Raw genomic sequence first — 12,429 nt, 5'->3', positions numbered from 1 at the left:
TTGTTAGTAACGGTAACGGCGTTGTAACGATAGAAATAGTAATTCGTTAGATTACTCGTTACTGAAAAAAGTAATGCTGTTAGTAACGTCGTTATTCCCATCACTGGTAATAACTCTTGTCAACTCTTTCAGTTTCAACAGAATTTTTTTTTGTCCGTTCAATTTTCCTGTGGCTGACAAGGGTGTTAAGACTTCTGTCTATTAATTAATTCCTCAAAACTTGAAGCTAACTTTGTCTTTTTTTGCTTCACTGGTCTTGTGAGAATTCATGACAATAAATCATTACCTTGCAGCTGGACTGGAATGTGGAACGCCAGTTGTCAAACCAAAACGCTGTTTTGGTCGTATTGTCGGCGGCTGTGTATCGAAGCCTCACTCATGGCCCTGGCAAATCAGTCTCCGGACCATGTAAGGATATAACACCAAATAGTTACATTTTTAAAATACTCTGAATTTCCCTAACAGATATATAGAGTTATCCAGAAATTTAAATTATTTTGATCGAAAAATATACACAAGTTTTTTTTTATTCACTTGTTTTTTGTTTAGTTGATTTTGTTTTTACTGAGGTATTAGGTCTGACTAATAATAAAAATGAATTATTAAAATTCAGACTAAAAGTATTATATACATAAACTAGTTTTTTACCATCATTCTGAGACAAGATATTTCTAATTTTAGAGATATTGTGTAAATGTAGGAAGGCAGTCCTACGTATTTGTTTAATGAGTGTGTCAAAAATGACTCCAAGATTCTTCACAGTGTTACTGATGGACAAGGTAACAAGATGAAATGTGGTGTCTAATCAAACATGGTGTACCTTGCATGATGAATACAATAACCTTAGATTTAGAAGCAGAAAATTAGAGATGATTTATATCAGTTGTCTGATAATTTTCTTGATTTGTCAGTTCACTGTTTTACCATTGTTGCCTCTTAATATCTGTATTTTTTGAAGCAAGCTGTTACAGTTCATCTGTACATTTTGAACTAAATGTCTGTTTTTCTACCAGTACGGGAACCCATTTTTGTGGAGGAACACTGATCCATCCTCAGTGGGTCGTGACTGCTACTCACTGCCTTGAGAGGTCAGAAGAGAGCCACCATTGAAACCTAAAATCAAATTCTGCAAACTCAAATCCTAAATAATTAGTGCCTATGTTTCTACATGTTATACAATATAGGTCAAGCCGCCCTTCATCCTATAAGGTACTCCTGGGTGTCCACACAGAACTCGCCAATGAGGTATCAAAGCAAGAGAGGAGACTTGAGAAAATAGTGAAGGAACCAAATGGAGCGGACATTGCTTTGCTCAAACTAGAGAGGTCAGTATGGGTCTAATTATCCCTGATCAACTACAAAAAGAAATTGTGTTAAATACTACAGCAATTGGAAAACTGGATCAGTCAAATTCATCCATAAATTTGGTCCCTGGACACAACATATATAACTGTAAGCATGTAAGCATAACTGTAGAAACAGACTAGTCCAAGATTATTTAATGATTAAATGTCATAATGTGACATGTGCAATATCTCAGTCTTTCCTTATTCTGTGCAATATTTTTTGTCTTAGTGGAATTACCATCCCACATTACAGCCACAAACATGAATAAATTTTATTGGAATTCCACGTGAAAGACCAACACAAAGTGGTGTACACGTGAGAAGAGGAACGAAAATCATACATGATTCCAAACATTTTTTTACAAATAAATAACTGCAAAGTGGGGTGTGCGTAATTATTCAACCCCCTGTGTCAATACTTTGTAGAACCACCTTTTGCTGCAATTACAGCTGCCAGTCTTTTAGGGTATGTCTCTACCAGCTTTGCACATCTAGAGGCTGAAATCCTTGCCCATTCTTCTTTGCAAAACAGCTCCAGCTCAGTCAGATTAGATGGACAGCGTTTGTGAACAGCAGTTTTCAGATCTTGCCACAGATTCTTGATTGGATTTAGATCTGGACTTTTCCTGGGCCATTCTAACACATGGATATGTTTTGTTTTAAACCTTTCCATTGTTGCCCTGGCTTTATGTTTAGGGTCGTTGTCCTGCTGGAAGGTGAACCTCCGCCCCAGTCTCAAGTCTTTTGCAGACTCCAAGAGGTTTTCTTCCAAGATTGCCCTGTATTTGGCTCCATCCATCTTCCCATCAACTCTGACCAGCTTCCCTGTCCCTGCTGAAGAGAAGCACCCCAGAGCACGAAGTTGCCACCACCATATTTGACAGTGGGGATGGTGTGTTCAGAGTGATGTGCAGTGTTAGTTTTCTGCCACACATAGCTTTTTGCATTTTGGCCAAAAAGTTCCATTTTGGTCTCATCTGACCAGAGCACCTTCTTCCACATGTTTGCTGTGTCCCCCACATGGCTTGTGGCAAACTGCAAACGGGACTTCTTGTGGTTTTCTGTTAACAATGGCTTTCTTCTTGCCACTCTTCCATAAAGGCCAACTTTGTGCAGTGCACGACTAATAGTTGTCCTATGGACAGATTCCCCCACCTGAGCTGTAGATGTCTGCAGCTCGTCCAGAGTCACCATGGGCCTCTTGGCTGCATTTCTGATCAGCGCTCTCCTTGTTCGGCCTGTGAGCTTAGATGGACGGCCTTGTCTTGGTAGGTTTACATTTGTGCCATACTCCTTCCATTTCTGAATGATCGCTTGAACAGTGCTCCGTGGGATGTTCAAGGCTTGGGAAATCTTTTTGTAGCCTAAGCTTTAAATTTCTCAATAACTTTATCCCTGACCTGTCTGGTGTGTTCTTTGGACTTCATGGTGTTGTTGCTCCCAATATTCTCTTAGACAACCTCTGAGGCCGTCACAGAGCAGCTGTATTTGTACTGACATTAGATTACACACAGGTGCACTCTATTTAGTCATCAGCATACATCAGGCAATGTCTATGGGCAACTGACTGCACTCAGACCAAAGGGGGCTGAATAATTACACACACCCCACTTTGCAGTTATTTATTTGTAAAAAATGTTTGGAACCATGTAAGATATTCGTTCCACTTCTCACGTGTACACCACTTTGTGTTGGTCTTTCATGTGGAATTCCAATAAGATTGATTCATGTTTTTGGTTGTAAAATGGCCACAAAATGTGGAAAAGTTCAAGGGGGCCGAATACTTTTGAAAGCCACTTTATATATATACATATTGCTTTTTCTTCTTTGTGTATTGTTTTCTTTACTTTTGCAACTTAGTGGACCTGCTACCCATTCCCAGTTTGGAATGGGAACTGTGGGTCTCTGTATCTTCTCCTTCTCTTCATACTTTGGAGATATCCCATCACTGGCTGCTTTATTTTTTGGATTTGCACAGAATACGTGCAATTTTGTATGTAGGACCACATTGCCCATTCACTTGGAAGCTCAGGTGGTTGGACAGCCTTCCCAGGGTAGACTTCAAAGCTGTGAATGCCGTCTAATATTGTTGTGACTTAGAAGAGGCCAAATCTTGTCTCACCACCCATATCCTCTGTGGCTTGGCAGCTGTTGTCCCTGAAATAGAGAAAATATTTGATGGTCTCTCACCGCGCAAGAGGCATCACATCAGCAACATGTGAAATGTGTACAAATCTTTGCACAAATACATGAAATAAAATGGAATTACACATAAACACACTGTCAGCAAACTCTTCCTCAAGAGTACCCCTTACAGCACAACATTGTGCTGAGGCAATGAAAAGAAAAAGTGGATTTCTATGTACGCAAAATTTTAAAAACTTCATAAAATCTAGCAAAAACACTGTCTACATCTTTTACACTTACACGTGTTCATGTGTTTTTGATTTGCTCTTTATGTCACAGTAAATATTATAACTAGGACACTCTTACCTTCCTACGTCCACCATTTGGTCCTATTGCTATGTGTCAGAAAAGAATACCCCATCTTCATGCTTCATAGTGGCCCCCATATGTTATTGGACTGAAATTTGATGCTTCTCAAAGTATGAATATATGTTGTGTGTGCGTTTTCAGGCCTGTGCTAATAAACGACAAAGTACAGCCTGCTTGTCTGCCAGAAAAGGACTACATAGTGCCCAGTGGAACAGAGTGTTATGTTACTGGATGGGGAGAGACTCAAGGTAGGTCACATTTATGTGTGCTATTGTTGTTATTTGTGAGAATTATCTGAATTCCTCGTCAATTTGTATAAATTTGTAAAAATAAATACATAAATACAATGCAAAGTGTCTGGTTAAGTTGTTTAAACCAATTTTGATCACATGTTTTTGCTTACTAACTCACAATGCATTATAGATAATAAACTTAAAAAAACTAATTTACAAGCTTTAGAAATTCAACACTGAGCAGATTAATATGAAATACAATCAGGTCTTGTTTTGTAAAATCCTCTGCAAGATATAATGAAAGCTTTTCACCACAAAGTGGCACTCAGAGCCAAATCAGAGCGTTTTTACTTAGCCCAACCAGCACTTTAATCTTCTGATTGAAATAATTGTGTACTCCTACCTTACAGGACAACTTATAAACAATTCTTCTATGTTTAGTTTTAAAAATAAGTTTGTGATCTTTTAACTATACCCCACATCATTATTATGTACAAATGTTGAGTAAACTCTGGCTTGAATGGTGCTGATACTGTATGTCGCTTTGAAATACAATGCACAGGTGCCTTGGACATAACATTGTAGCTGTTTAATCATTTATAGAATGTTTTCCACTTTGTTCAAACAAAGTAGCTTTTTTAAGACAAAAATTACCTTTAAGGAGACATAAAGACCAGTGCAATAGAACCAACATACAAGAAGTTGATAATAGTATTTGTTTTTATGCAAACAACAGCCACTGGTTTAAACATGTCTTATCATAATGACAAGGAAGATAACCGCTGAGAATTGTGTCTGCAGGTACGGGAGGTGACGGCACCCTTAAGGAAGCTGGTTTCCCTGTGATTGAGAATAGGGTCTGCAATCGCCCAGCATACCTGAACGGCAGAGTCAAAGATCATGAGATGTGTGCTGGAAATATCGAAGGAGGAACAGACAGCTGCCAGGTACAATTTTTTTTTTAAATATGTTTACAATAGAACAGTTCACCATACATGAGAAAAGATTTCATAAAGTTAGAGTACTTTGGATTTAGAAGTTCTTTCAACAATCAACTATTAAACTCACAACACATTAAAAGTCATTCTAAAATATTAGAAAATTGCAGACTGATAAATTAAAGCTACCAAAATCAAATCAAATCAAATCAAATCAAACATTCAAACCAGGAAAAATTTGATTTTACAAACATGTTGAAGTTTTTTGAGTCCTCTGTTATCACACACACAAAAAAATATCTAATCAACACTAGACAGATGTTTGAACTTCTTTTATCTGTTATGCATGTAAATTTTCCATATTAACAGTAAATATTTAGATGGTTATTTAGATGATTTAAATCGAGATATAAAGAACTGTGCTGACAATGATTACCTGATGGTTATTTTAGTAACTGGAATATTGACTAAACATTTCTCTGATACTTGTTTGAATTAAACCTCCACTTATTTGTAGCATTGATTAAACATGGAAAAAGCGACCCAATTTTAAAATTATATTAACATGAATGTGTTTTATGGCACACTCATGTTATCAGTGATCTTTAGTTCTGGGGTGTCAAACATAAGGCACGGGGGCCAGGATAGTCCTGAAGAAGACTCAAACCCAACCCACTGGACAATGATAGAAAATGTGAACGAGTGTATCAATTCTGAACTTCTGTAATTTAATAAGACTGCTCACCCCCATTGCCATTCATAGTACACCAACATAATTTACTAACAGGAACAAGTAAATAAGAGGAAAGTTCCTGTTTTGGGGTCTAGAGTAAATTCTGTAATTTTACTAATTTATTATTTTTTCATTTTTTTATTTTGTTTTACTGTCTGGCCTGCCTCAAAGGTAAAAGGACTCAAGTCAAATGTGTTAAATAAATCTTACTATCCCACTTTTTCAATGTATATAGTCAACAACAAATACAGTAGATGTGCTATTTTCAATGCCTTAATTAGTCTTCTGTTATATTTTTTAAATGAGCCACTGGCCAACCAATTCCTCTGTTTCTTCTCTGTTAGTTTTGCCAGCAGTTAACCTCAATGGCATCAAAAGCAGCCAGTGTGTGAATTGAACAGTAAAATATATGTATATGTGTGTGTTTTCTCCTTGTAGGGTGACAGCGGTGGTCCTCTAGTGTGTTATTCGCAAAACAGGTTTGTCTTGCAGGGTGTCACATCCTGGGGTCTGGGCTGTGCTAATGCCATGAAACCTGGCGTCTACGCTCGAGTGTCTAAGTTTGTGGACTGGATAGATAGAACCATCAAAACCAACTAAACTGCAATGTGGTTATTGAGGATCTTAACATATGTACACTGTTCTGCTCTGATATTACAAGCACTGCTGACTGATGTGGATACACTATAAACAGCGCATGTTACTGGTTTAAAAAAAGAAGGACAATGAACAATGAATGAAATTTGGAAAAAACAATACTTAAATGAAACAAGGAAATTATACAAATATTAAAAACGTACTTCCTTGTGTTTGGGTGAAATAAAATGTAATCATTCAGTAGTCGTTTCCCTGTTTTTCATCTGATCTTCAGACTTCAGAAGATTCTTCATTTGATGATTTTCTTCGTGGCTCTGCTTTTTCCTGAGAGAGAGAAAACATTTTGACACTACACCCACAAATAATGCATAGTAAATGTCTATTAGTATCTATAAGTTTCCTTATCAGTTACAATGAAACTTTAGTACAGATTTTCTTTGAATTTTACTTAAGTTTTACAAAAAGAAGTGATGAAAAACAAATGCTAAGTGTAATGCCTTTAAAAAGTAATATGAACTCAGGAGAAGGATTACTTTACTCATTAATATAACAAGTTATACACAGTGCTCTTCATATGGACCTCTGGACTAATACTTTAGCTGTACTCAGTAAACGGGATTCTGAATGTGTTATGACTGAAAAAACTGGGACATTTTACCAATTAGGGAACTCAATATCATCAATGGTTTCAGGGAGAGGTACTCCTTTGGTTTCTGGAAGTAACAGCACCAAACCTCCAGCTATGATTGCCACAGCGCCTGTACCAAAACAAGATGCAGATAATGTCAGTGTAATTGCAAAATTATTTTAATTATTTCCTACAAAAAAAGCTAAAGACTTTTCAATTTCAGATATTGTTCTGTTTTTTAAATTTAGTGTGTCATAATCACACGTAGGCTAGTAAAAATATATATTTCTGACTCAAATTGTTGTTGATTAAAAACTAAATAAAAAGCTTTTAACATCTTTGTAATAAATAAAATATCGAATGCATAAACAATTATCACTTTTTAAAACACTCATGAGCTCCTACAAAAGCATTAAAGGAACTGGTATCAGTATAAAACATTCTCTGAGCATTTTAGTTAAACATTAGCTAAAAATATTACATTTAATGAATTACTTGAATTATTCACTCCAAAGAATAGTTACACAGGCAGTTAGTAACATTGTATTATACTGTGTGGATGGCTCAAACTCTGGACAGTGGGCTCTATAAAATGAACTGAAACTTGTAATTTAACAGATTACTTCCTTTGAATAACCTATAAGATGTTAAATCTAGTTTACTGCTTCAGGAAACATCCTGAAGTTGTTGTCGAAAAAATAATGGCTAAAATTGGGTGACAAAAAAGGACCATTCACAGTCAGCAGCCAGTACAACCATTACTCAAACCTGCAAGAACATTATTCTATAACTGATGTAATTCAACAACACTGTGAGTGCCAAAATATTTTTTGTAATTTCTTTGTAGTTTTACATAAGTAAAAATTCACATTAAGTGATGAAGGGGTTTTACAGCAGCAGTAGACTTTTTAAAAAAGTTTTAAATGTTTTTAAGGACAAATATGGCAAATCGAAACATAGTGATGCTATATTACTACTATATTACTACTTACTACTTTATTCCATAAATAGTGTCACTGCTTTGTGAAATTATATCTGATCCATTTGTTTTTCCTTGTTAGGATCTGTTATTAAGAGTACATTATTAACATTTTATGGATGTTTTTGAAAAGGTAAATCTATGAACTTGATTTGTTACCTTTTAAAACCCAGTTACTAGTTTTATAAAAAAAAAAGAAGTAATAGTTGCTATTTATTTTTATTATATTAAATATGGATAAAATATATAATATGTTATTAATTAATTACAATGAACAAAACTACTTTTCTGCCATTTTAAGCCTAACTATTACATTACATGCATGTTTGAATATATCATTAGGTAATTGTGTAGCTTTTATCCATGTAAATGTGTTTTATTTATCACATACATTCTACAGAAGAAATCCTATACAGCCCATATGGAAAATCTCTGACATATTTCCCCCAAATCTTAATTTTAAAATTTTTTATCAGTATTTTTCTGGCAACCCATCGGCAAAGTAATATTATGCTTTTAGGGGTTTTGTTTGTTGGGTTTTGTTTTGATTTGAGGGAGAGGGACATTCTTATAAATATAATAAATAACAAACAGCTGAATCTTTATCTAAAATTGGAAAACTCAACAGATGAAATCCAGACTAAACCTGCTTGTTCAGCTGCATCTGTACTCTTTAATTCTAGTAACATCTATGTGATTTGGTGAGAGTAAACACCTTTAAAGCAAATGTCAAAATAGATACATTTCTCTAACATTAGTTCATCCATCCATCCATTCGCTTCCGCTTATCCTTTTCAGGGTCACGGGGGGTGCTGGAGCCTATCCCAGCTGTCTTAGGGCGAGAGGCGGGGTACACCCTGGACAGGTCGCCAGTCTGTCGCAGGGCTAACACACAGGGACAGACAACCATTTGCACTCACATTCACTCGCACATTCACATTAGTTGAGCTATGTACATAAAATACAGAATATTTTTTGTACGTATTTTGTCTGTAGATTCATCCTTTTCCAAAATATATTAGTGGCAATGTAGAGCACAGTCCTTAACATTCTTAAGAATTCAGCCTGAGAAGACATAAATATGAGGTTTTGCACCTTTCATCTAGTATTTAACCTTTTTTTTTTCATATACATGCTTACTGGTAAACATTATAAACCCACCAAAGATGATGAGTGGCAGTTCCAGCCAGATAGCAGCCAGTCTGTACAGCAGGAATGAGGACACAATGCCTCCAACATCACACAGAGTAGAACAAACAGACACTGCCAGGTTCCTGTATTCAGTCAAAATGATGGAGAGATAAACACAATTTCCTGGTTATAACTTCAGCAGGTTATAATTAGTTTCCTCACCTGACAAATGTGGGGTAGAGCTCTGTGTTAACAAACACCACCATCTCAAAGGCCATGGTGATCCCCAACCGACCGATACAGGCAACCGCTGTCTTTAACCAGAACAAGCCTGAGATACACACAGGAAGTCAATAACCAATGGGTACCAGGGTGGTGACCATGTCTGTGTTTTCTGTACAGTCTATGCATAAAACTCACTGTCAGGAATGAAAGCAGCAATGAAGCAAGAAGCTCCAGCTACGATATTCGCAGTGGCGAATGGGAGACGCCGGCCAATACGTTCAATGGTGAAGAGGATAAGGAAGGCGGCAGGAAATTCAACCAAGCCAGAAATGAGAAAGTCAATGTAGACGTTTCCTCCTGCTATCCCCAAGCGCATGACGAGGCCTTGATAAACCACAGCACTGGTGAACCTGTGCACAAAAAACACAGAGGTTCAGCATCAACTGCATGTAGGCAAAAAAAACGTGTGTGATTTCAGGCAAATCTCACCAGTTGAACATGAGGATGAAGGTGTGTTTTCTCATGTTTGGAGTTCTGATTAGGTCCAGCAAAGAGGCAGAGGTAGACTCACCTTCACCATCAGTCAGTGACTGGGAAATAAAAACATGGAAATGTGAGATTAAAGCAGGATTAAAAAGTGTCATAAAATAATGGTAGAAATAAGGAGTTAATAGGTCTTAATGTTTCCTGTTAGTGGAAATGAAATGTTAGAGAATAGTTTTGGTGATTTTCTTTATCTTTGTCAACAAATTCCATTAAATACTAAAATCAGCAGTAAACTGATAAACATATTTGGTGAATATATTGTTCCTTTAGTCATTGCTATCTATAAACTCTTAAATTGTTTGGTAAGTGAACTATTTAATCGGCCTACCTCCATATTCTTGAACAGTGTCCTGTGGTTCTCTCTGGCCACAGCTTCAGTGATCTTCAAAGCTTTGGAGGAACGGTTCTGAGAGATGAGCCACCTCGGAGACTCTGGGATAAACCTGAGAAACAAAGAAGTGTCTAAAGGTGCAAGTCTGTAGATAAAAATCTTAACTGAAAAGATTTATACATTATTTAGGAGATGAGGAGCTTTTTAACTCCCTGGAAAGTGACTATGGTAAATATGCAAGGTGAAAATGGTTATTATTATGGAACAAGTAATTAAACCACCATATTAAGCTCATAGCTCTTTTGCACATAAATCTATTTAATACTTCAATTTTTTTGTCTCCATGTATTTATTCATGATATTTTTATTTTATCTATTTGTACATATTAACCGGCATCTGCGTGTGGACAGCAGAGAAAGAATTTCATTGTACAGAGAGAAGCTTTTTCTTTGCACACATGACAATAAACACTTTGAATCTTGAATCTGAAACCACAGCAGGAGAGGAAGAAGTACTACATCTCCGTCCACCTTGCTGACTTCCATAACCTTACTTCTTGCTTTACTATTTAAAGGCCAGAGTGCTTCCTGCATCAGCACAAAACAAAAGCAATGAGATACATCATATATAAACCATAGTCCCAAAGATAATGGGCAGTTTTTGTTTTCCTTTTACTATAATAAATTTAGTGGGAAAATCTATTTTGATCTAAAAGGGAAGCACCATCTCATGCTAGAAGTACTGTAAGTCTTGTTTCCTGATCCAAACTCACATACCACTTTATTAGGTAACCTGCATATATGCCTATTTGTGCAATTATCCAAACAACTTGCAGTAGTGCACAAAATCCTTGATTAGTATCCAATTGATTAGTATCCAAATGTGTGTGCAAGGAAAGCCAAAAACAGGTTTGAGGGTCTTTTCGAGACAGTGGCGAGGCTGCCATCTCGCGCCATTGGCCCCTCTGGCCAATGGGCAATATTGATAACACTATTATGTGAAAAAATGACATAGAGTGTTGGACAATTCTGAACAAGTACAGATCTAAAATTTTACATAAGAGTGATGAAAAAGTGACTAGTAGTTCATTTCAAGTGAGCATTTTTTTCTGGATGATCACGCCATGTGGACATGGCAGTCCACATGGCATGATTGGTAGTCCAATGCCTTGCCCCCGACTCCCTAACCCTTACTGTGATGCAATGATTGCCTCAGAGATCAGGCGATCAGCATGCTGAACACTGGAATATTCATATATACATATATATATGAAGGTGACGCACTGTCATAAATGCCACTGGTCATTTATGAGCGCAAAGGCAGGCACAGACAGATGTCTGTTTTTGTTTGACATTGTCATGTGTACATGATGACAATGTCAAACAACATTGTGATTTTTTTTTTCTTTTTTGTTTGTTTGGTTTTTTACCAGTAATAACACACGAAGAGCACGTAGGGCACAGTGAAGGTGACCTGGAGCCAGCGCCAGTCTGTGATAAAGTAGGCGAGCAAAGGAAGGATGAGGAGACCCACACTGAAGAACATCTGGTACAAGATACCCACTGTTCTCCTGTACTTCACACCAACAATCTCTGTGACTAACAGAGGGACAGGAATGGTATTAAAAATAAGACAATTTTATTAGAAACAAAACAATATGACATGCAAAAATAACACAAGTATATAAATTCCACAAATGTAAGAAAATTCTTGCATTATTCACCTAAAAATAATTTGAAAATGTATGATCAAAAGTTAGGCCGTGTCATTTCTACACAGTTAGCTATGAAAATGCCTCAGAGAAAAAATCTGTTTCAGAAAACATGGAGATGATTACGCAGCACATATGAGGTCATCCAGCCTCCTTTGACACTGAAGCCAAGGATGGTCCTGAACACAAGGATGGAGATGTAGTTTGGCGCTATAGCCACTGCGATTCCTGCTACTGCATTCAAAATGTTGGACACCAAGAAACTGATCTGCCTGCCAAACCTGCAGAGTGAAATGGAAAATACATCAGGTGGGGATTTGTTGAATGAATATTATTTTGAAAATAATATATTCACTCCAGGACACATCGGAGCCACAAGTCTAGCCACAAGAGGCCTGCAGGAGTGTGCCTATTCATACCACACAAACATGCCTTCATGTGTTTCAGGGGTGTTATAGTTATATTTTTCTATAAAACACAGTTGTAATTATATAGGGTGGGCCATTTATATGGATACACCGTAATAACATGGGA

The 12,429-nt window shown here is 36.8% G+C and overlaps 2 protein-coding genes across 2 annotated transcripts in view; one reads left to right on the top strand and one right to left on the bottom strand.

Moving 5' to 3' along the window:
- Positions 1 to 6,586, top strand: part of plg (plasminogen) — a 21,838-nt gene extending 15,252 nt beyond the window's left edge. The window contains exons 14-19 of the mRNA XM_005930463.2: positions 294 to 408; positions 1,014 to 1,088; positions 1,185 to 1,325; positions 3,984 to 4,090; positions 4,877 to 5,022; positions 6,185 to 6,586. Coding sequence (XP_005930525.1) covers positions 294 to 408; positions 1,014 to 1,088; positions 1,185 to 1,325; positions 3,984 to 4,090; positions 4,877 to 5,022; positions 6,185 to 6,346 — 746 coding nt within the window. The 3' untranslated portion in view covers positions 6,347 to 6,586. The remainder of the gene's footprint in view (positions 1 to 293; positions 409 to 1,013; positions 1,089 to 1,184; positions 1,326 to 3,983; positions 4,091 to 4,876; positions 5,023 to 6,184) is intronic.
- Positions 6,369 to 12,429, bottom strand: part of LOC102288689 (solute carrier family 22 member 2) — a 19,337-nt gene continuing 13,276 nt past the window's right edge. Inside the window, exons 3-11 of the mRNA XM_042222744.1 lie at positions 12,022 to 12,176; positions 11,614 to 11,782; positions 10,181 to 10,295; positions 9,796 to 9,896; positions 9,502 to 9,716; positions 9,304 to 9,412; positions 9,112 to 9,224; positions 7,002 to 7,101; positions 6,369 to 6,667 (exon numbers count right to left, since the gene is read on the bottom strand). Coding sequence (XP_042078678.1) covers positions 6,577 to 6,667; positions 7,002 to 7,101; positions 9,112 to 9,224; positions 9,304 to 9,412; positions 9,502 to 9,716; positions 9,796 to 9,896; positions 10,181 to 10,295; positions 11,614 to 11,782; positions 12,022 to 12,176 — 1,168 coding nt within the window. The 3' untranslated portion in view covers positions 6,369 to 6,576. The remainder of the gene's footprint in view (positions 6,668 to 7,001; positions 7,102 to 9,111; positions 9,225 to 9,303; positions 9,413 to 9,501; positions 9,717 to 9,795; positions 9,897 to 10,180; positions 10,296 to 11,613; positions 11,783 to 12,021; positions 12,177 to 12,429) is intronic.

Source organism: Haplochromis burtoni, unplaced genomic scaffold (genome assembly GCF_018398535.1).
Source record: "Haplochromis burtoni strain Fernald_Lab_line unplaced genomic scaffold, NCSU_Asbu1 Contig_93, whole genome shotgun sequence".
In the NCBI taxonomy this organism is placed as follows: Eukaryota; Metazoa; Chordata; class Actinopteri; order Cichliformes; family Cichlidae; genus Haplochromis; species Haplochromis burtoni.
Note: the sequence above shows the minus strand (reverse complement) of the source record. Positions and strands in the feature narration are given on the sequence as shown.